The sequence below is a fragment of the Lagopus muta genome, chromosome 13, assembly GCF_023343835.1.
Source record: "Lagopus muta isolate bLagMut1 chromosome 13, bLagMut1 primary, whole genome shotgun sequence".
Lineage (NCBI taxonomy): Eukaryota > Metazoa > Chordata > Aves > Galliformes > Phasianidae > Lagopus > Lagopus muta.
This window is the reverse complement of record NC_064445.1, coordinates 11,482,939-11,510,449: the sequence shown is the minus strand read 5'-3', so window position 1 is coordinate 11,510,449 and position 27,511 is coordinate 11,482,939. Positions and strand designations below refer to the sequence as shown.

Below are 27,511 nucleotides of genomic sequence, written 5' to 3'. Positions count from 1 at the left end.
AGTGACAGCTTAAGCCAACACAGCTTGGTTGGCTCTAAATGAAAATGCTGAAGATTTGAGGCCTGGAAAGGAAAAGCTCTCAAGCAGGGCAGTGTGAAGACGAGCAGTGCAGAAGGATGTGATGCTTCTCCACAGCCAGGGGACCACAGGAGGGATCAGAGCCACCCACCATGTGTTTCTACCACCTGGAAATGCTTCTTGCAAGGACAAATACCCATGTGCACTCAGCAACAGCAGAGAAAGAGGGGAACGCTTGGCTCAGGGCAGAGCCTCAAGGAGGGTCGTGCTGCAGAGTGCACTCAGTATCACAGCTTGGACAAGGCATGCACATGGCAGACAGCAGCTCACTGTGCTCTCTGAAGCACATCTTTGCAACCTGCTCACAGTGTAATGGGAGAGGTGGGAAAAGAGAAAGATGGAATCAAGCACAAGTAAGCCTGATACACAAAGCAGGAATGAAATCAGGTGTTCTCTAAAAATCTGAAGTTTATTTGTTAGAATTCAGTGAAAGGAACATTCAGTTTAAAACACAGTCAGTACATTAAAAAGTCAAGAGGATGAGTAGCAATGAGACCAAAACAAAACAGAACAGTCCTGAGCCTGGCACCTGGCACAGGGCAGCACGCAGCTGGGCTGGACGGGGCTCCCTGCATGGCTGCAATGGGGACAGAGGGACAGAGCTGGGGCAGCTCCGCTCCCCTTGGGCTCCCCTCAGTTCCCATGTGCTGCCTGCACTGTGGGCCCCGGGATCAGATGCCAGGAGAGCTGCCATCTCGCCCCGATCCATCCTAAGGAACCCCGACAGTGCCCCTGTTTGTTAAGAGCTGCTGAACTAAAGGACACACAAATCCGAGCAGAGCCAAACGTCTCAGCCTGGAACTGCCACCTCTGCTGGTGTTGGCTCAGGGGGGAAGAAGGGACAAATGGGTTTTCAGCTTTTCATTTTCTTTTTGCACATGAGCGCTGGGCATTGTTCTCTGCTCAGCTGATCATCACGACCTTCTGCAGAGTTATGTCAGCCTCGTACCCCACACAGGGCTGCAAACTCTGCAGGGGCACTGAGTCAGGCAAACAAAGCAGCATATTCATTCCATTAAAAAAAAAAATCCACATTAACTAGTGTTGGGTCTGAGCATACGCAGAGCTCTCCTTTTGGTTGTGACCCCACAATTCAAGGCAATGTTGTTCCACTCATTTCTCCATCACCCCACAGCAGCCAACAGCACCTCCTGCCCTGCAATGGCTGAAGAGAACAGAGGAGAGCCTGGTTTGGGACAACATAATTGAAGCACACAGAGAAATCCCAAACTGAAATCCACACAGTTTGGGCGTTTGTTTAAGGACAACCAACAACACTTTCAGGGAAAAATCACCACGGTGCACAAATTCAGATTCAAAACAAAGCTAAGAAACAGCTGACAAGAGTGACAAATCAGTATCAAAACAGACATCCTGGCGGTGTCCACACAGAGCGTGCAGTGGCAGTGGATTGGCTTCTCATTTCTAGAGCTGCTCCTTCAGACGACGCCAAACAGCACTCTGCACGGGGGTGTGGGGAGCAACGTGGGTCTCTTGCATTGCACAGGCAGTGGCAGCAGCAGTGACAGCAATAAATTGCTGTTTCTCCATCAGAACTGTAAACCGCACCATTTTGAAACACATAACGTACGTAAGTAAAAGAACAGTCCATAAAATTTCCCCATGAATATAAAATGCAAAACTATACAAAAATAGATAAAATCGACCGTTTTCTTATGCGTATATAAAAAACAAACAAACAAAGTCCCCAAAACGCAATACAGAGCTACTTGGTAGGCTGACCTGGTCAGGGGTTGGTCGGCAGCAAACAGCCACGACCCACCTCTCCAAGGCTTTCCCTGGATGCACTGAGCTCCGTGAGGCTTAGGGGGTGTTCCTCCACACCTCAGCCAGACTGAGCTGCTCACCCCGGGCTGTGTGCCTCATTTCTGTCTCCGCAGACCTCTTTTGAGCAAGAATTACTGCTCTCAAGCTCAGGTTCCTTGGGTAAGTCTGTATTTTACCAGGTTAGAAGATGATGGCTTGAGCCAGAAATGAGAAGCTGCAGCCCTCAGTGAGCGGTCCGACTGCTTCTAGCTCCCATGTGGTCCAAGGACTCAGGTGGGAAATTCCTCCATCACATTTTTAGGAAAATCACGCTCATTAAGAGGTCAGCATTGGTCAAAGAGCTCCAAGAGCTCACAACCCATAAGGGTGTCCTCCCAGGCCCCTGCCCCATACCACAGAGCAGCCATGGCATCCCACTCAGTGGGACAATAACTTGCTCTAAGCACTCCCTATGACACCAAATCCTCTTCTGTTTGGCTTCAACAAAGGCTGGCCACTAAGCATTCTCAATCATCAACAAACAGCCTGGTAGGTCAGAGAAAGGACAAAGGACCCCCTTAAAGCTTATCCTTTCATTCCAAGATGCACTGCTTCTGAAAATGGGTTAACACCACACAAGAATGAGTATTTCCCCCTCTAGCGATGTCTTAATTCAGACTATGCAGCTGTGAGAAATCTCTCCCAAAGCCACAGGGGGACAAGATCAAGACCCAGGAGCTTGTATTTGGCATTCAACCTGTAGTCCCTTTGTAACTCCCTACTAGTAAAGCACAGTGGGAAGATCAGGTCCTATCTATTCCATAGCAGAAAGGTATTATAGAAGAAGGAAAACGTTAGGTACTGAAATCCAATCTATGGCAGTGACGACTTACAGACTAGGTTAGTAAATTGAAAATGCTTATTTCTTTGGGTTAACGGGGCAGAATACTCCAATAATTCAATAAATTATTTAAAAAATGCTTTTAGAAGCCTCATTTTAAATCAACAGATACTTGATTCGTTTAGCTCAAATCAAATTAAGAGGAGAAACCTTTGGTATAAAGTCAGATTATCAAGTCTTGGCTGTATTGCTTTCACACATCAGAGTCTACAGACTGTTGTCCAATAAGTCTCCCCACTACGTACCTACAACCAAAATAATTATTACTACAGACATGCATTTGCAACTGAACATTCATTTTAGCACTGAGACACTTTCATCCTTCACCAGAACTTTGGCAAAGGCTGCACCATTTACAAACAAAACACCGCACAAAACCCCTGTGAGCCACAAGATGCCTTTGGTGACACGCTAAAACGAGATAATGGTTCAAATTCCTGTACAAGGCCACTGCGGAGGCCAAGCGATTCCAGTGAGCACCTATTTGTGTTGTGACAGCTCTGTGTTGCCAGTGATAACTACAGGATCCTTTCTTTGGAACTGGCACTGAGTTGCAGCAGAGCTCGGCTGAACTCACTCTGAGCAAGAGGGAGTTAGGAGCATTTGTTAGGGGATGCTCGTGGCACAAACACTGAAAAATGAAGGTTTAATCCCAAGGACACACAGATGGGTCTGCTCAAGCCTCAGGAGTCTGTTCAGAAAACAAACAACAACATACACATAAGTGGAGCTGCCCATAAGGAATTCCAGCTCTGCCTTTCCCTGTTCCTTCATGGACATACAAGGACAGGACAGTAAGAAGCCTCATCTCAAGAAGAAATCACAGGACCCATTTTGCTTAGGAAAACAAAACAGAAAAGCTCTTCATGCCTTGGTACCTTACAACTAGAGCAGTACCAGGGAGCTGCCTGCGTTTCCAACCACAGCCACATGTGTATCTGTGCTGCAGTTTGGGCAGCGGGCGGTGAGCTGCTCTGGGGAAGGACTCAGCTCCAAAGCAATGCTGAGCAGAGCCCTGTCACCCCCATGGCGTGTCAGGCTCTGGAGAAGGGCATCACTGCCCTATTTTCAGTTTGTGATTTATTTAATGTTACAACTTCTGCTGCAAAGAGAAGCAGAAAATTGGCAATTTGGGAAAAAGGACACCTAATTCATCAGTAACTGACTTTCAGTCAGAAATAAGAAGTTTTTTAAGCCACAGAAAGCGACTCAGAATATCCCAAGTTGGAAGGGGCCCCTACAGATCATCAAGTCAGACTCCTGGCTCCACAGAGGAGCACCCAAAAATCAGACACTGCCCAGACCCTGGTTGAACTCCTGCAGCTCTCAGCCATGCCCACTGCCTTCTTGGTGCCCTGCCTATCTTTTCTGAAGAGCCTGTAACCGCCCATCACAGCACACCAGCCACAGGACCCTTCCCACCAGGTTTTGCTTACACCAATGATGTAGTAGCTCTGGGACTGAGCCAAGGGTTTTAAGCTCTTCTTGCTTGTTCCTTGCAGGGTGTGTTGGTGTAAAAGCATTTCAGATGCGCTTCATCGTACCCAGCACCTCGTGGAGCAGAATGAAGGATCTCAGCAGCACGCAGCCCCTCCGATTGTGGCGTCCCACCCCACAGTTCATCACCAGTGATGTGGGTGCACTTGAGCTGGGCTATTTGGCTTCTCCCCTCAACTTCAGCACCGCCAGCCTGCACTGCCAGAAGCAGGTAATAACCAGAGAGCTGTACCAGACCAGGGAGCTTCCTGGTGACGTCCATGACCCAGGCCCCAGGTTGGCAGCACACTTGCTTGTGGGAAACAGCCTGGTCAGCAAATTGGGCCCTCAGTTCACCTCAGAACAGAGTCCCCTATGACAATCACCCTTCTTCTGCTCCTGGCAAAGGCAGTTTTGGAGTTTCTGGGTGACTGACTCACCGTACAGAATCTCCTGGATGGATGTTCACCAACATCCTCATCTGCTTCTCTTAAATTCCAGAGCTGCATACCTATTGTGCAACAGCATCTGGGAAGGCAAGGTAGGCTGGGGTAGGGGGGAGGGAGGTTTGCCATCTACCCTGTGCAGGGACCTGTTTCCATTCCTCCATCTCTTAAGTCCTTTCCTTCTGCCCGATGGCAAGAGGCTATGATTCTGCAAAAGGTCCCTTGGCTCCCGCCTCTGCTCTGAAGCTGATCAGCTCGAGGGAAGGTTTGGTTTAGAGACTAACGTGCTTCAGATCAACACGGACACTGAGAACCTCTTCAGGAAAATGTCAGCTCTGCTTTGCTATCCTCCAGCAGGCGTTTCCAAGAGCTCTGACAGAACGTTGGTCTCCTATGCTTGTGTTCCTTCTCCACATTTGTTCAAAAGAGGAATTAAAAAAAAAAAAGAAAATCAAAAGCCTGTAGCAATCTTCGGCATTTTTGTTCCCTCCCATTAGAAGGAAGAAGTTATGAAGCCTAATTTAGGCTGTGCTACATCCTGTATTCCAATTAATAGAATACTTTCCTCGTATGAGTTTGTGGAAAGAAAATAAACACAAAATGTAAAACAAAAAGCAACACAGCAACAGCAACTTTACAGCTACAGGCCCAATGCAAGTTTAGCTTATTTAAGAGAAGTCATACACGTGCCCTTGGCCTGGGAGAGGCTGGGGACAAGGCATAGGAAAGGTGTCAGCTGGGAATTACACACCATGAAGAGAGACCATGACAGAGAAAAGGGACTGACACTTTGTTCTTGAAAGGGAATCCATCAATAGAACATCTCTCTGCACACTGTATTCTTGAGCACGTTAAAGCTAGAACTGGAAAACGTTATCAGCACGCACACAAACATTCCTACTTTCCTTTCAGGCAGGAAAAAAAAAAGTGACAGCGAAGTTGCCCTTGCGGCTGAACGGCCCCCTGTCCTTGCTCTCAAAATAACCTGCATCCTTCCTCTGCAGCTCCCCAACTCAAGATCAAGATGGAAGATGTTAAAAATTTGTCAAAAAAAAAAAAAAAAAAAAGTGTTTCACAGAGAAGAGGAAGAAATCCAACTTCTCTTGAAAGCTTCCCTAGGACATGCTCTGCTGGCTGCAGCTCTGAAGTGGAGACTCCAGGAATGTCCACCACAGCACGCACTGCAGCCCAGCCCTATGGTGAGAAACCCCAATGTGGGAGAAGTGACCGCTCACAGCCAACCGACAGCGAGCGAGGTCACAGCGCAGCAATGCTCCTCACTCCTTCACAGCTGCCAATTGCTCAGCTTCTTTTTTTAAAGGTGATGGTGCCCCTTCATCTGCAGAGAACAAACCTGCTGTACTAGAAATGGGTCCATTTCCAGATTTTATTCTAGCAGCAATGGGATTGTGCACTGGGGCTGCTACCACATTTTGCATCGTGTACTGTGTTCGAGAGTGGTGGGTCGCACTGGAAAAAAAACAAAAGTGCCTCAGTGTTAATCTATGAATCTAGGAGGTTGCTCTGCACCAAACCAGAGTACCCACAGCAGTGCAGAACGGCAGCAGCACGGAGACTATGTACTGCAGCTGCAAGAGAAGTTCATCTTTGTTGGCCCGGTTCGACATAAGTCACTCATTAGTGTTCACTTTCTCCCTCCCCCCGCCCTCCCTTCTCACCCCTTTCCCCACTTCCCAGCCACCCAGCAGGAGCTATTTGGCTCCCATTACATTCACTGCTGTGCTCAGGCAGCCGCTGGGCAGCGCGCTCCCCGGCGCAGCTCTCGCTTTCAGCAGCTCTTTGCCGGCACTCCCATAGCGCTCTGTGAAGCAGGCTGAGCTTTTTAAGGTTTCGGTGTCGTTGCTGTCATGGAAGTGGGGCATTCCTTGGGTGACGCCGACAGGTTTGCACTTGGCTGGTTTCTCTGGGGACTGGGCAAAGCTGATGCACTGCGGTGGCTCCGGTTCCCCCAGTGGGAGCACACGTGCGAGCTTTTTGGCCGGGGCTTCTCCATGATACCTATATGACCCAGATGCCTCCTGGGGCTGCCTCGTGTCAGGCTGCAGAGGTAAGTTGGATGGCCTGACCAGGAGCCTGTTTGGCTCCAGATCTTGGGGCTGCCTCTCCAGAGTTTCTCTGGCACTGCTCCTTGAAAGGGGCAAAAAGGGGGAGTCTGCATCTGACCGATCAGATGGCTCCCAGCTGCTCTGCATCCCAGCAGCTGAAGCAAAACCCCAGTGTTTGATCCCCCCAGGAGCCAGCTCGGCATTGTACTGGAGGTGCTGCAAGCCCGGCCAGCTCAGCACACCATTGGCCTCCCCACCTTCGGGAGCTGACAGTTCTGCCTCCTCTTTGCTCCTGCTCCTTCTTGCTCCATCGGAGTACTTTTTGTCCCATTTTGACCACAGCTGGCAAGGCTTAAGGCCGTTCTTGGAAATCTGCAATTCCGCAAGTTCAAACTCCAGGCTCTCCGTGTCAAGCGACCTGCTCCTCCTGTTAAGGGAGAGCGGTGCTGGCATGGCAGGGCTGAGCTCATGCAGACGCAGGTGCCGGGGCAGGCTGGCTACCCCCCAGTTACAGCTCTGGAAGGAGCCCTGGGGGTACCCCAGGAACATTCTCTCGTCACATTCAGCAAACGACTCCTTCTGCACATAGCTCTCATCGAAGGCCTCAAAGGATGCAGCCATGTCTTCATCAGCATTCATCTCGAGGTGCTGCTCGCACTCCCCTTCCCCTTCCTGCTCCACATCGACAATGTCAAATGTGACCATGGTGGGGAGGACGGGGAGGTTCTGAGTGAAGGACGAGCCAGAGTCAGAGCTGCCCAGGCTTTCCGACAGGCTGGAGAAGAGGGTGCCACTGCTGGTGAACTCCACCAGAGCTTGTGAGAAGCTCATGGCGTGCTCAGGTTCGCACTCACGGTCAGCCTGGGGCTCTCTGCCAGCAGCATCCACCCCACTGTGGTGGTCGCTCTGCGAGCAGCCCTCATGCTCCAGGGGTCTGTGGCTGGGGAACATCCCTGGTTTGGCTGAAGCTGCACTGCCATGGAGAGACCCCCCAAACAGTGCACAGTCTGGATCAGAGCTAAATCCTGGGTTGTTCTTCATGAGCTGAATAAGGCAACTTCCTTGGGCTTTTTGGCTGTTGTAACAGTTCTCTGGACACAAAGGCCCTGGAAAATCACTCCACTCTGGATTTTCAGCTCTAGCCACCAAAATCCCACCACTCACACTCCTGTTTAGAGCTTGAGAAGCAATCTGCTCACTACCAAGGCAACTCTGATTTTTGCCAATCAAGTTGGCTGCTCTAGTTTTACATTCAACATGCTGCTTTTCCCTGGGACACTTCTCTTTGCTGGGAGCATCAAGTCGTTTCAAGCCTGGTTCCCTCTGCAGCTCCCAAAACAGCAGTTCTTTCTGAATGGCAGCTAGCCGCTCTTCTTCGGTTTCCATAACCCCCCTCTTCTGATCCATCATCTGGATCAAGTTCTTCTCAGAAGGGAGGCAGAAGTCCAAGAAGTAGCTGAAGATCTCTGGATGAGAGACTTTGCTCTCAAACAGGGATTGCTCCCCATGAGAGGGGCTCATTAGTGTGTCATCAGGCTCGTAAAACTCATAAAGTGCATCACCACTGTAGCTGTCTCTGGGAAGACGGTCCTTCTTGATCTCACAAAGTCCATCCCCAGTCTCATCCTCTGGTCCCGGTGTGGTGGAGTCGTAATATCCCTCATCACTATTAGGTGCGGACTCTTGCTGGTCGCTCTGCGGTGTCAGGAGCTCGACCCCATCCATTGCCCCACTAGCATAGGGGTGGACCTCCCCCTCACGCAAACCACATGTCTCCAACTTGCTACTCACTGCCTGCAGTTCGGGACTGCTCACAGCAGGAGGCAGCGGGGCTTCATAGCTCCTGCCCTCTTCAGCAGTGCTGTCCCATATCTGCTGGAGGTACTCCTCCTCAGACATGGCCATCTCCTCCCCACCTCCCTGGTAGGTGACAAGGCATGGGCTCCGTTTAGCAGTGTCTCGGCTGCGCTCCACAGAGATCGTGCTCTCAGCAATGCTGAGGATGTCAGGCTCGGCAATGATGTCTCCGCACCCAGTAAGGGAATCAAAGCTCTTCAGGGATGTGACGTCTCCAAAGAGGAGACTCAGCTGGTCCCCAGAATGTAATGAGGGAGGGTCGTTGTCTGGATGAAGGGCCACAGGGAGATGGCTGTAGTTGGACTCTTTGTAGACAACAGCATCTGCCTCTGATTTTGCATCCAGATCATCCTTGCCCCCAGGCACTACCACCACATCGCCCTCACAGCCGCCCTTATCAGCCTGGAGCCAGTCTGTCTCAGCAGCCTCCCCAAAGTCAGCTGCTGTGCGCACCAAGCAGTTACCTGCTGAGCTTCCTGGGCAGGCTGCAGCAAGAGGGACAGACCCGGGTCCTCCTTCCTCCACAGCTCCAGGAGTTTCCGCTTTCGTGCCCTGAGCTTTGCTGGTCTCCTCCGAATCCCCAGGCCACTCAGAGAGCTCTGTTTTCTCACACTCAGCAATCTTGCTCTTACGGTGACGCCGGATGCTGTTCAGAAGTCCCTTCAGGCCTTTTTTTGGTCTGGGGAAGGATGACTTGTCTCCGTTGGGCTTCTTCTCATAGCCCTCAATACTCCCTGGTGGAGAGCCATCCTGCTTGCCAAAATCAAACTTGATGCTGCTGTCTATGGCCACGTGAACGCTTTGGGAGCTTGGCAGCAGGCAAGGATGGGAATCCCTGCTTCCATCTGAAGGGCTTTCCAACTGTGCCCCACTGCCCTCATCATATGCAGTGCCGCTGATCCCATCGTGGGTCTTACTTTTACTGAGCCCCTTTTTAGAAGCTCCTTTCCCCTGGCCTTTGTTTCTGCTGCTGAAGAAACTCGGCAGTGTACATATACTCCTCTTCCCTCCAAATAACTTGAAAGCAGTTTTTTTCAGCTTGCCAGAGGGTGCCGGGAGCTGCTGCTGCTCTGCAGCCACGGCTGAGGCATCGCTCTGCTGGGACAGCTGCTCAACATTCTCCTCTGGCTGCTGCTCACCGCCCTTGCACTGCCTGCATGCTGCAGACTGCAACCGGGTCCTGGCAGCTTCCTCTGTGCAGCCTGTTTCCATGGCAGCTGCTCGGTTCTCGTGTTTCTAGCTGGAAACAATGGTGGTAGAATCTTCTTGCAGGCACAGGGACGAAAGCATCGTGGCTGATCTAAAGCAAAAAGAAGGGAGAGAGAGATAAGGAGACAGCAGTGGGTGACACATAGGTGTAGCAAGGCAAAGAGCTACATCACCACCTGCAACTACAGCTGCAAAAACCTCCTACCTGTTAGAATTCTGCACAAAGACGTCACTGTTCTGAATTCTCCGGAACCCACCTATAGCCTTTGGCAATAGCACCACATCACAGGGACAGGTAGACCTGCGCCCTGAGCCACCTCATTCAACCTCCAACCTTTCTCAGAGATGCTGAGGTTCTGCTCTGTTAGCAACTGCCTGTCAGCACAGAAAACACGGGCATCTCCAAAAGGGAGAGAGACCAAGACACACCAAACTCTGCTTCCAGCCATCCCGAACATAGCACCAAACAGGAAGCATCTGGACAGTCGAGCCAGAGAGCAGCCCTTATGGCAACTGTGCATCCAGCAAAAGCAGCCATTTACCATGTTTTGTTTTCCTCACTAAATTTCAATTGTTTCCAAAATCATCTGTAAAACAAGACAAAACTGCATTAGAAATACTTACTATAAACCACCCTGATCAGATAATCTCAGAAGCAGAGAGAGGTAGGTTTTCAATTTCATCCTGGATTGATGTTAATAGCAGCAGAAATAAAACAGTAATATTTCTTTTCCAGAATTAGGATTGGAGAAAATAAATCCAGTGAGAATTGTAATGCACCGCTGAGCTGCAATACCTGAGGCTTAGCTCTGATCAGCCCAAGGCCAGGACAGCTTCCCAGAGATCTCAGTGAAAAACACCCAAATGATGGCTTTCAGCTCCTATAACCCAACAGCCAGCCCACGATGTGAGGTTTGCTCTCAAGCCTTGGGAACCCGTACAAGAGTAGCGCAGTATTTATTTGCCTCCATAATTAATGATAACCTTGGTGTTCACCCTCCTCACTAAAATAAGTGGCTTGGGAAAACAGATGGGGCGGGACGCAGCTCTGCTCCCAACGCTGCAGGCTGACCTGTCCTCCTGCCTGCAGTGGGGCACAGAGCCCCAGCACAGCCGGATCCCCAGCTCACTGCTCCCAGGGGCTGTGCCCGTGCCTGATGTTTCTTTTGGCTGCTCGAGCCCTGCGGGCACAGAGCCAGCTGGAGGTAACAGAGAGGAAGGCGTAGGTGGAATTCAGGCCTGCTGAATGTAACTGTGCTGTGGGTGAGTGCCTGACACAATTCCCTGACAGCAGCCAGCAGGATGCTCAGCTGGGACCTTGCTGCACGACCCTGAGCCCTGGAACAGCTCCGACACTCACCTAGAGGCTGGAGACAAGGGGATGTATTTACAGCCATTGCTGACAGAGGCAGATTTAACCACCTTATACATCCCTGACAGCACAGTTTGCCCTTTCTCTGAGGCTTCCAGGGCCTCTCCAGAGCATCCCATGGGCCAACCAGTGCTTCTCGAGCTCTGACAAACAGCACTTCTGCACTCCTGGGCAGATCCAAAGCCTGTATGGGGTGACTCCAGGATTCTTCTGGAGCCTCCAAAGAGCCTCTCTAGAGAGACCTGTTTAGATAGGATCAATAGAAAATAGTATGCAAACATCTGTATACGTGCATTGCTAAAGTAGTAGAAAAATGAAACAGGAACAAGACTTCAGTTTGAAAATAAGCTCGCTCTGGCTCCACATCAGCACTGGCATCAGTAGATGCTCACTGCTGTGACCACACAGCTATTTATGGATGCCAGAACAATAAAGTCACCAAGGGCAAACACACAATTGATGGAATGCAAAAACGGGGTCAGAAACAAACATATACAAATCACAACAGTAAAAGACAGCACTTCACCTGTGCCCAGCTCCCTGAGGCAGCCAGCGGGATGAGGTAGATCTGGCTGTAGTTGGGGTGACACAGCTTCCTGCTCTAGCCATAGGTAGAAGCAGGGCATGTCTGAAACTGCCAGGGGAGCAGGCAGCCGGTGCCAAGAGGCTGACCTGGGCCAGAGCTTGGGGCTCTTCGTGTACAACTGTGACAAAGCACCTCTGCTAACAAGCTGTCCTTCTCCAGCAGTGAGTGCTGAGCACCGCATCCCCTCCTCCAGCACATCCATGGCACTGAGGATGTGTTCTAGAAGTGTTAAGGCAATTCTCTCAGAAGTAGAGTCTGAATTTTGAGTGGTTCTGTGTGGAGCCAGGAGTTGAACTCAATAGTATCCATTGGTCTCTTCCTACTTGGGACATTCTGTGTTCCTATGATTCCATACTAGGGACAACTTCCATCCACCCTAGCACCAGCTAAAGCAAAGGCCTGCTTTGTCTTCAGCTGGGATCTCGAGACTTTTAAGAGCATCCATGAAAAGGCACAACCACCTCAGCATTCAATGAGGTAGAGGATGAGAGTCTCACAGCCTGCACCTAAAAGACTTAGGAAAACGGCCCTGTTTTATTCCTTAAACCCACCACAGGCCTTAGGCAGCTCATCAAGCCTTTCTCCTTCATGCAGACTGACACTGCCTACGGTAAGCAGAATGTTAAATCCCTTCTTTGTGCTGCACCAGAGATTAGCTGGTGTGAGTGACCCACTGCCATCAATGGACTCACCCAACTCCACCCTGGCTGCGTGACTTTCAGCAGGGCCAGAGCCCCCCAGAATCCCCTGATGACCCCTAGTGCAGAGCACAGCACATTGCTACCCTCATCCGTGGTGGGGACAGCCGCACAGAACACACCCGTTCCCTGCTCTGCAGAAGAGCTGCACAGCTGGGCTCTGCACAATTCCCTCAGATCCTGACAACTGCCATGAAAACGTCTGCCTGCAATGAAACACCACGACATCAGGTAGCATTCATCCATCCGCTGCTTTCTATTCCTCCACGTCACAACAGAGAACTTCCAGAACAGCAAGAACCACTGAGCCCGAGCACAACAGAACAGTGCCCTCTCCTGCAGCTCTCATGTGGTCAGCTGGGAGCACACAGGCAGTACAGCCGTCAGAATGGCAGGCAGACACTTGAGCGTGATCAATTAATTCTCACAGGCATCAGCAAAGACAAGCTACGATCAATTAATTCTCAGCAAGAAACCAGGCACGTCATCCTGATGCTACAAATGGGAGACGGGGCATTAAATTAAGGGACTTACCCAACTCACAGGGGAGCTTCTGTCTTGTCGCCAGGATTAGGATGCAGAAGCACTCACGGCAAGAGCACGGATTTCTGTAATCCAGGATAACTGCCTAAATGCTGGTTGCAGGACTGGCGTCAGACGAGGCATCCCCTCACCCTAACTCACGGGTTGCTCTCATCCTTAAACCACTTTCCCCAGCAGCAGTCTGGGAAGCGCTGGCAGCGTGCGATCCTGACAGCAGCCTCCTCCAGCAGGCCACGTGTTGTACACCATGACATCAGGCTTCTTTCTCCCTCCTCTATGGAGAACATGGCACGTCTTCCCCATGCTGGAAATGCAGAGACGTGCAGAGCAAAGCCGGGCACGGTGCTACAAGGGCTGCATCCCCAGGACTCCCTGCAGGAGCTGCACGTCTCACTAACAGCAGGCCACACAAGCTGGGTCCCAGCTCTGAATGGGAATGAGCCCCATCTGTCTCACTGCCCATACAATGGTGCAGAGTGATGGAGACAAAGGCACAGTGAGGCACACGAAGCCCCATGCAGCAGGAGGCATGCACCAGTCAGGGCAGTGGCTGGGAGAACCGGAGTGAGCCGCGGCTGACACAGCACAGCAGCATGGCAGGGTGCACGCCTGCTCCAGACACCTTCAGGCAGCACAATGTGCTCAAGCAGCAGTTCAGCACATTCTGAACGCACATACAAACAAAAGACATCCTTCTACCATCCTGGGAAGGGTCTCAGCTGAGACGCAGGGAACTCGCTGTGACACTGCAGCGGGATGGGTACGTCCCCAGGGACCGAGTCTCCCTCCTGCTGCAGCTGTGCAATCCCTCCCCACTGACCCCACGCTCCTCCACAAAGCAGTTGGGAGCGTCTCTCCAGAGCACTCTGAGCCTGCCCCAGAAGTCAACGGCCCTGAGAATCGCAAACCAGCTTCCATTTTCCAATGTAGTTTTATCCGTGGCCATTTTATACATCCTTTATCTTACACGTTACATGCTGTTTTTTCCTTCAGCAGCATTCAACCCACAGCATCTTCACCCCTACATGCAGTTCTCATTCCCTAGGCCAAGCAAACCCTCCAAACTCTCCCCACACAACACGCTCTGAGCTCCGTGAGCCATCCCATGGTCTTTCCCTATGCAGCAACAGAAATCAAAGCCTTTGCAAACAGAGGCAGCAAGAAATGCACATGGTGCCCCGAAGCCCCAAGCACACACAGCACAGCCCTGCACCACCAGAACAGCACAGCCCGGCTCCTTCTGTGAGCCCCACATGGAAACTTCGCTCCATCTCATTTCCCCAAGCACTGCTTACAAACAAACAGCAGTCCTTTCCAGGACACTCCTGCATATTCGTGCCATTAATTCCTCGGTTTACAGAGGGATGTTATTGCAGCTGTCAATACGACAGGCACGGAACTGCTAAAACGTGCTGCCGCTATCCTCAAATAAACTGTTGTGCTAATGATTTTTGTTACAGTAAAACCAGCATGCCACAGAAACCGTTTTGTCGGAAAGCCGCGTATTAATGTCATTCTGTCTCAGAAACAAAGACAACTAGAGCACTTCAAAGTTTCAATCCCGAGGCCCGATTTAGCAAAAGCTTTATAGTTGTAAAATTCCTTTACTCAGAGCTGTGATTTTCTCCAGTTGTTTGTCACTGCAATAATTACACCGACGTGCAGCACCACGTGGGCAGGTATCTGTGTGCCTGGAGCTGGTGCTGCTTGTCCCCGGCCTTTCCTCCTGGTGTGACCACATCCACAGCAGGACATGCCGACTCTTACCCCAGCAGGGTGTAATTAGTGTGCTGCATTTACATACTTAATAAGGCAGGCTGGGTCCTCTGGTGAGCAAAATGCTACAGCGTAGGTGGACACAATGCACTTGCATGTGTGGCAGGGCCTTGTTTTTAAGGGGAGAGATGGGCAGCATGCCATTCACCACCAACCTCAGCTTTCCCCCACTCAGAGCTTCCATCTCACCTTTTGTAAAATAAAATCATTTTGCGTTTCGTTATGTTCTGCCACCAGGCCAACAGGTTTGAAGCACATTGACAGGCACAGAGAGAGATGTGGGCAAATATTGCTGAGCACATCTGTGCTCCAGCCCCCAGCTGCCACAGACTACACTCAGCAGTGGAGCAAGAAGACAACAGCTGAGCAGCACCCAAACACCTGAAAACACGCCAGAGATGCTCCCAAATCAGCAGCCCACTCAGTTCACTATGACCCCACCTTACTGTAGGACTTCAGCTCAACCGAAGCTGACCCACACTACCACAGCAGCAGAGGCACAGAGCTCGGGATGAGCCAGGAGCACTGCGCCTTCAGCCTCCACAGAGATCACAGCCGCCACAACTGCAAGTAGTAATCACATGAAAAACAAACATGCAAGTGAACGCTTTTACAAGATGAGTGTAAGTTTAACAGCTCCGCCCGAGGAGCTCACAATGCCTCCATTAAGGCTGCTATTGAATTAGAAGGCAGAGCCCTCCCACGGAGGCATTCCTGCGCCTCTCCTGCTCCAGCCTGGCTGTCTGGGTGCCTCACTCTGCACACACTCTGTCCCTGCTGCTCTCCGTCACCTCATGGTGTCCAGTGTTCAGCTTTTGGATGTGAAAGACAGAAACCTAGAAGGAAAAGAGATGCTCCCAACAAAAAGTCAAAGCCACCCTATTTCTGGGGGAAGGCCGCTGGCTTCGGGGCTTCCTCGTTGACTGAACACCAGCGCTGCCCAGCAGCTCCAGCAGAAGCCTAAGATGCAGTTATTTCCACCTTACACAAAGCCACATGACAAGTCACTTTTCTATCTGTGGCTCGCAGATACCCGTTTTTTTTTCAAGACAGGGCACCGGCACAGCGTCCATTGGGTCACACCGGATGGGGAGAAAGGCAGCCAAGAATGCAGGTCCACATCTGACAACACAACGCGCCCTGCTGCAAAGCCCTCATCCAAACTCTTTCCGAGGACCTCGTAAAACCCACGGGATCGTCCACCGCTCTCAGCAGAGCACCCCACAGCCATTCTGCCTCTGCGAGCCCTTCAGCAGGCTGGGCTCTGCAGGAGGACGAAGAGATGGAAGGACACAGAGCAGCCGGGCCTGTCGCGTTCCCACGAGCTGCCCGCGGAACTCGCCAAAGGCAAGGACGGGAGCACGGCAGCTCCCGGCGGGGCTCGCCAAGCCCAGCGGCAGCACGGCCCGGTCCAGTCCCGCTCTCAGAAGCGGAGCCCGGCGCAGCCCCACCTCAGCCCCCCTCCCACGGACACGCCGTCCCACGCACCCGGGCCGAGCAGCTCCGGGCCGAGCAGCTCCGTGCCCCGCCGCCACGCCGGGCTGCAGCCAGGCCCCGGGCGCCGCGCTGCGGGAAGCGCCGCGGATCGGAGCGGCGGGGCAGAGCGCCGAGCACGGGGAGGAGCGAAGCGGCTCCGCTCGCCGTCAGCCCCGGGGCCGCGCCGCCACAATGGCCGCCCCGCCGCACTTACCGGCGCGCTGGGCCGCGATCGGAGCTCGGCGGAGGCGCGGCGCGGCGCCGTTCGGCCCTGCCCGCCGCCGGGAGGGACGGGGCGGCGCCAGCCAGAGCCGCGGGGCCGGGCCGGGCGTGGCGGCGGGGCCGGGCCGTGACGGGGCGGGCGCTGTGACACGGCGGGGCGGGGAGAAAGGCCGCTCCGCGCGGAGGGCCGAGCCTCGCTGCCCGCTCGTCGCCCTCAGCTGAACCGCCGTGAGCCAGAAACGAGAGGAGGTGCGTCAGAAAGTGAGGAAGGCGGAGCGGCTGGTGCCGTGCGTGCTGCTCGCGGCACCGCTCCTGATCACGAAATGTCCGGTAATTAATAAAGATGGGCAGCTGGCACGAGGCCACCGGCTGGTACTGGCTTGGTGTAATTACTGAGAACATGACGTTTTTCGGCCATGCAAATAGTCAATTTGATTCCCGTTATGACACTCGTTATCTGCCTGCGCCTGGCCTGGGGTCGCGGTGTGAGGCCGGGGTCCTCCGTCTTCCCGGCCCCGCAGACACAGCTCAGCCGCTATGGAAGCCTCGTAGCAGAGGCTCAGCTGCGCTCCCCTTCCTACAGCCCCAAACTCGAACTTTCTTAGCCCACCGCACGTGAACAAGTGGTTTGGGGGAGGAGAAAGGTGCACCTGGGTGACTCCAGCCATTTTCAGAACAGTTTGGGAACCCAACATCAGGACCTAAGCCCTCATTTCCATCCAGGATTTTAAATTAAGGACTAGAACAAGAGTAGCACAAGAGTTATTTACATGTGCTCAGCTGCAGCACCAATGCATGCTACTGCATAGATAGAGCTTGAAGATCACACAGCCTTATCAGCCTTTGCAAAGGAAACAAACTTCACTCTTCCACCTTTAACACTGAAGATGAATTGGTGGTGGACAAGCCGCTGGAGGATTCCCACACAGCACAAGCTAACCTCAGAGGATGGCCTGGTACTGCTCAGGGCAGCCTACAACACAGAAGAATCACCCCTGTGAAATGCCCATGATGTTACACTTCCTGAGACATTAGGGCATTTCAGACTGAAATAATGAAGATCACAGCCCCAGCTGAGTGCCCAACCCAGCACATGCAGCAGAATAGAGAGCTACAGCACTACAGCCTTGGAAGTGGAGGGCATCTGCCATGGGGTTTGTTGCTGCTGGCGCTCCCACGTGTGAGCAGGCTGATAGGGGAATGACTTCTTGTGGTGTTAAATCCTCTCCTGGAAAGAGGCTGCCTTATGCTAACTGGAAGAGAGCAAGACCCACCAGATCAGGCAGCTCCATTCCGTGCAATCGCTCCCCGCAATACTGAGTGACTTCCAAAGCATTGTTCAGCTCATTTGAAGAATGCCAAGCTTTAGGGATCTTCCCATGAAAGACCTCCCACAGCCTAGTGAATAGACTCCACAACCTTTGAAATGCAGGACGTACCTGTGTTTTGCAGACAGCAACCTGTGCAGAGCTGTTGCCACACTGACATTTTGCAGGAGCTTGATAGTGACCAGAAGTCTGAACCAAAGCCAATGGCCCACTCTGCCAAGGGTGTTTGGAAGCACACACTCTTCCCTTTGCCTTCATTTCAACAGCAATGCTGGAGTGAAGGAACTAGCAGTTAGCAGAATGTATCCCTGATGAAGGCTGTCCAGGCATAGCGGTCACTTCCAGATAACATGGGCTGGGCTTCTAGTCTCTTTCATGATCAGTTTAACAATATTTTACCAAACAGATCACAACAGTTTAATAAAAATATTAGCATACATTTTTAATTTTAAAATCCTGCACTATCATACGCACTCAGGCAAGAGAGATGCTTCAGCCCTCAGCGGTAAAGTGAATCACTTTCAGTAAGAGTAAAATGGCACTTAATGATACTCCTTGAGCAGAGAAGTGGGATTTCGGCCTTCAGGGATTTTTGTCTGGGAACATGAAGTGCAACTTCTGCCCAAGTCATCTGCAAGCATGGCCACTGGGAACAGCCTTTGCGTTTACCCGGTGTCAGGGCTTGGCACAGGGGTGCAGGGGAAGTGACAGCCACATCTAGGTAGTGTTAGGGCACTTGAATGTGGCTGAAGCAGTCTCCTGCTGCTCTCACCAGGCTGCACAACCAAGGAAGTACCTTTAAAAGTACCTCTCTGGGAAACAGATCTTACACACAGCTGAGGAACAACCTGCAGCTTCTCTCAGATCCATCTCTGCCATCACTCTGATATGCTCGGTGCACAGCAGGAGCTGAAGGCTCCTGGTTTTCTCTCCTCCTTCTCTCACTATCTTTCCATACAGGTTTCAGAGACACTTTGCAAGCAAAAGAAAAAAAAACCAAAACTTTTTAACCACAAATTCACATCTGTTTTGTGCTGTGCAACAGCAGCGTCAGAGGAGCCTTTAATTCAGGCACTGGGCATGTTTCTGGGGCAGGTGTCTTCCATGGTCTCTGCTAAGGCTGATGTTGGAGGTAGCTCACCAGCACTGGTGGAATGTCCAGCTCTCTGAGGGCGTGTGCACGGCCAGCCTGCTGCAGGATGCGTCTCACCACCAGCCTAGACTGAGACATCAGGGATTTGGGATGAGCTGTGGAAAGAAAAGGAAGGAAGAACAAGATCATCACTGCAGACCTTCAGGATACACAACCCTGCTGGAGAGCTTGTGTGGTGTCAGCAAGGGGAGAATTGATGCACCTAAACCAAGTGTTTTTGCTGGGGTTGGTCACGCTCACAGTTGGCCACAGGGTATTTTCATGGGAACTGGATATAAAGAAAGAAATTCTGATTTATGCTGAAATAAGTGCAGTTTCCCTGGACTTAGCCAGCACAGGAAAGATGATGGTAAGCAGCAGAAAAAGAGAGACATGAAGAAAAGCAGTATTTAACCCCACAGATTTATGTTAACCAGGCATACCAGCCTGTGGAAAGACCGTGTGCTCCAGATCAGCACCAGTGGCAGTGAGAACACTCATTTAAAGTAGCTTTATGAAATTGCTACAAGCAGCAGACATTGAGTGAGGTGAATCCAACTCGGAGAACAACCACATAACCAGCAGCTGCACCATCACCCAAAGACCTCCAGTAGGGTAACCTGTCTCCAACAACAGCCAGCAGTAGAAGCTGGCAGATACTACAAACAAGTCCCTCCGTGATACTCCCACCTAAATTCCAACCATTTCTTTTGGGAGTTTTAGTGAGGCAATGTGTATCTAAGCTATCATGTTTCATTACCAATGCTGGACCTATTCTCTGCTAATTTGTTACACCCTCATCCTTTGCATGCATCGTACTGGAGCTTTTTATTGCTCTTACTGTGAAAACCACTATCACTGGGGGGAGGTAGGAATAAGCGTTCAGAGTAAGAGAATGATAATATTCAATAGTTTAAGACCAGAGAGACTCATTCTCTCAAGTGAAGCTGCAAAGAGGGTCAAAGCTTGCAAGAAAACTTGCTTAAGCCAATCTCTCCCCTCTCTAATGGGAAGTAGAAATAAAGTGAAGGTGACCTGAAGCAACTTGCCCCCATATAAGCCCTGGGGGCACGCACACAGATTACCTCTTGCCTGCAACAGCAGCTCCAGGCCCTCACTACCAGGTGCTATCTTCTTGATGTTTGGCAAATACACATTGGCTCCAAAGTCAAGAAGCAGCTTGATGAACTCACGCCGGCAGCTGTGCCTCAGGCAGATCTCCAACAGAGTCTTGGGCTCCTTGATGCGCGCGATCATCCTCTCATCAGTGCAGTTGTAGTTGGGATCGGCACCATAGAGCAGCAGCAACCTAAAGCATTCCAGGTGCCCATAGACAGCCGCGAGGTAAAGCGGACCAGAACAAGCAGTGGAGTTGGCAGCCCACTCAGGCACCCTGGCGTGGACATTGGTCTCTGCACCATGCTCCAGGAGCTGCTGCAGAATCTCAACGTTCCCATCCCTAGCTGCGGTCAGCAGCGGTGAGCAATTGTTGTAGATGCTGCCAGAGGGACCGGCTCCTGCCTCCAGCAGCGCTTTCACACACTCCAAGTGGCCATTGCTGACTGCTGTGAAAAGTGGGGTTTGTGCCTTCACGTCCAGACTGTCCACCTCTGCCCCATGAGACAGGAGGACCTCCAGGCTCCTGAGGTGGCCCTTGGAGGCGGCCAGGCGCAGCGGGGTGCTGGGAACACCCCAGCCACTCCTGTTGTTGATCACTCTCTTGTACCGGTCTTGGTGCAAGAGCTTGTCAAGAGTTTGGTAATCGTCCTCAGATACCACTTGGTTCAGCTCCTCACTTTCACCATCATCTTCATCTTCTCTGGGCTGGAGCATGGAGAAAATCTTAGTGATGTCCATTAAGCTCATTTTTTTTGCCTGTCTTCTGAGCACCACTTTCATTGTAAGCAGTAAAACCTGATGTCTATGGGACAACAACAAGGGTGAGAACCAGGTCCCTCTGACACCACCCTCACCTTTTCATTATTATTTGTTACACATTTAAGGAAGATTCTGGAAAAAAAAACCAACCCTATTATATTTCTGACATGCATACCCTGCTGCCTCCATAGGTGAAAAAATCCACACTGGTGAAGTATTAATGTAAAGATTGAAGACATCTCTGTAGCACTCAAGTGGGCCACTTCCCCTTAAAATGTTGCAATCAACAATGTGCCAAAACAGATAATTTGGTGTTGAAGTTCAAAGGCTGCATGGGTGAACTCAGATCTTTTCACTTAGTACTTTAGTTTACAGCTTTACTGCTGTCCCCAGAGGTGATAAAGGGTATGGGACCACTCATGGGATACTCAAACCCAGATCTCAAGAAGGCTTCTGTATGGCCACAGACTTTTGTGAGCGTTCTGCACCCAGCTCGTAAATAAAGCCGCCCATTTCCCCAGAACCCTCAGAAACCTCCCCACCCAGCTGTGCCCCATAAGTGCCTGACAAAAGACCACGTGGAAAAAAAGAATTTATTCTGCTTCATATTGAGCAGCACTGTGCAAATAGCTTCACCTGCAGCTGCATTTCTGAATATACTGAAACCTATGGAATGCTCAAATGATCCAAGAGATGACAGCATTACTGGATTTTGCTCAAGAGCACACAAAAACAAGCACTCAATTTTTACACCCAGTTGAGTTCAAAAGGGATTAAATTTCAAAATAGGACTCCAGAATAGAAGATGAAGTTAAGGTGAGTATGGCCGTGTTAAAGATTTGTAGCACTGCACTTCCTTAAACTGTTAACATCCCAGTTCAGCACAGTGCACGCTCTCCTGCCTGCTTCAGCACAAGGAGCAGGGCTGCAGGAAGGACTGAGGATTTTCCATTGGCCATGCAAGGAGAAAAGAGAGGGGCACCTGACAGTGTTACACACAAGCCAGGCCCAAAGCCTGGGGATTTGCAGGGCCCAGCCCTGCAGCAGGGTGGCACTAGCACAAAAGGATGCAATAGAAACACTGCCTGTCAAGGACAGAAGAATTTGTGGCATGGCAGCCCTGCAGTAAGTCAGGTTTCCTACAGGAGAGCCTCCATCACCTCCACCTTGACACAGGAGAGAGCTGCACTGAGCAATTAGCCCTGTTCTGCAAGTGTGCATCTGCTGGTAGCAAGGAAAAGCCACAGGAGATGTGTCCCACATCAGCCTTTGACGGAGAGGAGAGGTGAGCCCAGGGAGCTCCCCAGTGCCAAGCCATCTCAGCAGCTCTATTTTTGGGTTAAGTAGAGCAAGTTTGATGGCAGCTGATTAAGGCAAAGCTCTGTTGCACTTCTACCTGTTAAATTAACCCAATCCATCTCTGTTGAAATAAGTGGAAGTATACATTTTTGTTATTCATTAGACACACTAATACCAAGAACTGGGGCTTTGAAGTCACCAACCAACACTGCTAATAGCATGTGGGGAGGGGTAGTTTGAGGACCTGAGGCATTAGGGTTATTAATCCTGATCCAGGGAGAAAAAAAGAAAGAGCTGTCATCTCTTGGGCTTAAGGAAATCATTCACCACCTGTGGACCCAGAAAAGAGGTTACAACTAGGGCTGAAAGAGACAAAAAGAACATGTGTGAGTTCATACCACGCTTTCAAAATCCTGGCTAACAAATTACCTCCAATTACCCCAAGCTGCCCACACGCTGTTACGCTATTGCCTTACCTCTGCGAGGCAAGTGATGCTCACAGCCAAGACAGGCAAAGCAGACGCTCTCCCATGGAGAATTCTTCCTTGGTTTTAATTAAAAAAGGGGAAGAGAAAGAGAGCCCTTGCTCTGTCAGGGATGGACATCCACTCTGCGCAACTGGAAGGGCGCAGGCTGTCAAGCTCACAGCTGAAATGCCACCACAGGGAGCAGGGCCAGGGAGCCTGGGCTAAATTTAGCCCCCACAAGCATTTATCTTCCCACTTCCATTCTTGGAAAGTTCCCACTGGGTAAATATAGAGAGGGGCAGCATGGGGGGAGATTCAGACAGGTGCAGGAGGTTGCTTGACCAGGGGTATTTGCTCCAACCAGGAACCATCTTAATTTGCTTCACTGTTTCCTTGCTGAAATCGCAGGGAACTTCTCAGTTTTGAGTCCCTGTTGTGACCCAGCCCAGCAGGCAGTACCTTGCCAGGACAGCCCATTGTAGCACTGGCTTCCACAGTATGCTGCTTGCTGCCCGTTGTCCAAAAGCTCTCCTCTTCACAGCACACTCAAGTGCTTTTTCCACTTTCACGGCAATAAAATGACCAAGCTCCCCTCTCATCTAAATCTGCAAAAATAAGTCACTTACTTGGTTCTATAAGATGATGCAGTTTAAGTGCATAGTAAAGCAGAAAACCTTGTGGGGGCAAACAAAACAAAGAGGAAGAAGTATGCAGGCTGTCTTATCAAAAGCTGTCAGCTGGTGAGTGTAATCTTATTTTACCCAGTTCCCCCTCAACCTTTTCCAAACTTGTCAGCAGCGGAGCAGGAGTGGTCTGATGGTTTGAAGCAGCACTATCAGTAGTACTAGATAAGAAAGAAACCAAGTTACCCAGCAGAGAAATCTCCACTACTGCACAAACTAAAATCAGGGGACTTGGGAAAATATTTTTCAAGTCCACCCCACCACACTCTGGTGAGTTTGCAGATGCACTGTGAAAAGTGTGAAGAGCAAGAAAATGTTAAATAATAATAGGCTTTAAACTTTTGGCTTACTTGCAGTTTCCCTCTCTTCAAATTCACTTAAAATACTCTGTTACTTCAAAAAGATCCCTTTCCTAAGGTCAAGACTGTGAAAGAAATTATTGAGAAGAAGCATGGATAAACATCGTGACAAAAGCTGAGAATTAAGTATTCATTAAACATCAAGAGGTTGCAATCACAACTAGGATTCTGCAGTCAGAAAAGCCAACCCGGACTCTAAAGCCATTCAACAAAACAAAGAAATAGAGGCAGTAATTAAAAAGGCAGAGATTATAAAGGAGAGAAAAAAAGATACAGATAACAAAATCAATATACCTTGAAAAATATGAAACACGGGAAATTGTAAAGGATTTAAACATGAAAGGGAAACCATTGAATGGAAAAAAAATAACAATAAATTGCATGTTCTTTTATTGCTGCTGCTGCTTTCAACCAAGAAATCTTAGAAAGACCACCAACTTTTTTTTTCTTCCCCCTCAAGGAGCAGTGATAAATAAACCCAATACTAACAAAGCAAGGAGTTGAAAGTACTTGCTGAATAAATCCACCGTTCAACCAGACAAGAGCAAATAGAAATATTCATTATGCTCCTTTAACAGCTGAAGAGCCACCTTAAACAGAATCTTGCATGAACATTTCAACCAGTAGCTTCAGATAAGCTCCAAACAGGAGCTTAAGAAGAGGTGGCTGATAAGTCAGACCTGTTCCTGTTAAGCTTCCTAACACTTCCAACTCTGGGGAAGGCTGAGAAGGCAGGTCATGAAGGACTCTCCTATCTGGGCTCCCCCAGGCTGTGTCACCTGACACACGCTCCAGGAAAAGACATTCCTTCGTCAGCTGTCCATTAATTGGGGAAGAATTAAAGGACAGGTGTACATTTAATGTCAATCAAGGAGGTTGTTTGGAAGATCAATCCTGCTCCATGAAGTTGCTCTCAGAAAGATTAGTTATTAACACAGCTGAACAAAGTTAATGAGCTTTCTGACTTAACACTGCAAAGCAACCAGATTTGAAATTTCAGCACTCAACAGTACCAAATAAATAACTTTACAGGGATTAGGGATTAATAGCAGTCCTCGAGGTCTGAAGCGAGCGTTTATTGTGTGGGGATATTTCTGACTCCTCTCTTGCACTGTAGATCACTGCAAAACAGAACACAAGAGCCAATTCAAACTTGGGGTTTACTCCTGTGCCCATAAAATACCTGCTTGCAGCTTGCTGGCACTTGCAGCTGTCTGCCTGCGGTCACTCCCTTAGAAGTGGCTCTGGTGACAATCCCCAGCAGCACTGAGATTCAGATTTTAGCCACGAGGGGGCACGAACACCTGCACACATCCCATGCTGCTCCTACCCGCACGGCGACAGCTGCCGGGTGAGCTTCGGCATTTACAGATTAAAGGATGCATGCACATACATTGTGTACCTACAATCATCGTGAGCTCAGATGAACTCACTGAACCAAAGGAGGAGCCATGAAACTCGTGATTCTTTCTCCATGAGCTATAATTCCTTAAAGAACTCGAGCCACAGAAGCACGGTGGTGCTGACAGCTGCTCCCTGCGTTCCCTTCCTTCCCATGCTTTTTTCCCTTCCAGGCACCCTGTTCTTTTTCAATCCACTGAAGCCAGCACCTATTAACTGATGCCAGAATATGAACCTTAAAGACCTGAAATACAGAACCCAAACTCAGCACGTACCCACTCTTAAGCAAGTTAATTTGTGTAACACCATAAATCCTCCTCTCATAAATGCTCCTCTCAGAATTCTCCACTCAACGTGCTTCGGGCTGGTAATACTTAGAAGTTATTTGTGGGAGAAGCAGGAGGCATCTGTTTCTATTTTGCAGTACTAAAATACACTGGGTTTAATTCTAAAGCCTTGGGACAAAGTACAACCAAAAACTAAGCCATCCCCCAAACCACCTTGGCCCTGAGATGGCAAATCACATGCTCAATAGAACTGCAGATTTTTGTGTTTGCTCAGAAAGAGCAGATAAGATGCAGCAGCCACCTCTCAGTTGTGCACCACTTCTCTGATCAGCAGGAACTGCCATGTTTACTGCCAACAGCTTTTAAAAACAAAACCAATCCAAAACAAACCCCACAAACAGCAAGAGGAAGTGTTAAGTTCTGAAGTGGTAGGAACATATGCACTCCCTGTTTCTCGCCTGTGTCAGGTAAGCTCAGTGTCTTGTCTGTTTAGCTGCTGTAAGCACCTCACCAGTGAGGATGACTGAGACAAGAGCAGCACCTGCTAGCTTTGGATATATGTAGCTGACTTTCCCCCTTCCCAAATTAGTGCTGTTTATATCATTTTTAAGATAATTCCTACTCACACTGTATTTCTTGCTCCTCTCTCCCACGGCTGAGCAAAGCTCCCAGATCTGTTTTGTTCTTGGGGGAGGAAAGGGGCATGTTTTAGTAAAGAGCATCCACTTTTCTCCAAAGCCACTGCAATAGAGACATGAGAAGTATGGCTCTGATCTGACTTACTCTTACTTATTTTCTTATTTATTACTCCTAAGGCTACTTTGTCCCCTCACATCTCCTCCTTCATCTCCAAGTGAATGAAAACACTAATTAACACTCCAATTGAAAGATTGTACATGATAGAAATTGTCATCAATACGCCTTCCACTTGTCATTAAAGAAACATTTAGAACAGAACTTCACTTCAGAGAGATGAACTTACTATTTCCAGGAGCTCCACATTAACTGACCCGTGCAGATCCACACAAGGCATTGCATGCATTTCCCATCACTGGTGAATAGCTAAGGTGAAGATTCAGTCCTGTTACTATACTTTGTTATGAGTTTGTCCTTCCACACATATGCATGAAGCTTTAACACCAGCAAGTTACTGCCAGCATCATTAATTGCAAGGCAGCTGAAACGGAGGGAAAAGGGCACAAAGTTAAATTGCTATCAAAGAAACAGAGCACTACTGCTCCAGTGCAGAACTGAAATGAATCAAGCACTAAGATCTTTGGTACATAGGAACCTGAACCTCACCAAGACAGCATGCTAAATGTTTCATTCTGTCTTAATAGCACACTTGTCTTCAGGACAGAGCTCCAGTTAAGTTTACTGATCAGTATTTTCATTCTGTGAAAGGTATCCCCAGTGTATTAAAACCTAGAGCTCTTAAAACCACAAGCCTTTAGCAAAACTGCTACCATGACTCTACATGGAATCCACCCCCTCAAAGCTTAACTTAAAGCTTAAGCAGGGAAGTTTTAAATCCTCCTCACCAAAGGCGCTCACAGACAGCAAGTTCCCCAAAAATGCAAATTACATCTTTATCTCTTTCATTCATACTATATCCACTCCATGCTAATCCAATTAGATTTCTCTAGCATTTAATTAAGATTTCACTGACAGCATTAGGAATATTTAACATTAGCAAAAAATTTAAAGCAAACATCTGAAGAATGAACACAACCAACTGTCAGGCATATTTTTGGCATTAATTCACAGAAAATAAATATCCACTTCTAGGATGCACCGTGCAGTGGAAAGCTCTCACCAGCTGGGTAACAGGTGTTGGTTTTGGGCCCATTCCTGGTGCTGAGGGGCTTACTGCCCTCCTCCCGACTGGGATGAAGAGCAGGCAGCTATTATTACATAAGCCTGAGTGTTTCGGTGCTAAACTGACCCGGTTCCTCCATCTCTGCTGCAGAAGCACACAGAAGGTCAGCAAGGCACAGCCCTGTGACTTGGTGTGCTCCCCAACCCCTCTGTGCACCTCTCACACAGCACAAGTCTCCAAACACATCTTTTAGAAGTACCAGAACAGCCTGCTCTGCTCCGCCACGCAGATTCAAAGTATTTACAGTCCTACCATGAGCGAGGGATAGTCTGCCAGGAAAAGAAGTCTGGAAAGAATATTAGTTTTTAATAGAAAAAGAGATCTA

At 49.8% G+C, this 27,511-nt stretch overlaps 2 protein-coding genes across 3 annotated transcripts; both read right to left on the bottom strand.

Moving 5' to 3' along the window:
• Positions 1-468: 468 nt before the first annotated feature.
• Positions 469-16,552, bottom strand: AMER1 (APC membrane recruitment protein 1). Of its 2 annotated transcripts, none has more exons than XM_048959625.1 (3): positions 16,466-16,552; positions 6,399-9,891; positions 469-6,138 (listed from the first exon to the last, which is right to left on the bottom strand). In XM_048959625.1, exons 2-3 carry the CDS (start codon positions 9,801-9,803, stop codon positions 6,061-6,063), a joined length of 3,483 nt encoding a protein of 1,160 aa, XP_048815582.1. In that variant the 5' UTR covers positions 9,804-9,891; positions 16,466-16,552; the 3' UTR covers positions 469-6,060. The 2 variants fall into 2 exon arrangements, with proteins under 2 accessions (XP_048815582.1, XP_048815583.1); XM_048959626.1 differs by lacking the exon at positions 16,466-16,552 and adding an exon at positions 12,991-16,195.
• Positions 16,553-18,217: 1,665 nt separating this feature from the next.
• Positions 18,218-23,692, bottom strand: ASB12 (ankyrin repeat and SOCS box containing 12). Its single transcript, XM_048959543.1, has 3 exons — positions 22,587-23,692; positions 20,019-20,854; positions 18,218-19,049 (listed from the first exon to the last, which is right to left on the bottom strand). Exons 2-3 carry the CDS (start codon positions 20,830-20,832, stop codon positions 18,916-18,918), a joined length of 948 nt encoding a protein of 315 aa, XP_048815500.1. The 5' UTR covers positions 20,833-20,854; positions 22,587-23,692; the 3' UTR covers positions 18,218-18,915.
• Positions 23,693-27,511: the final 3,819 nt, after the last annotated feature.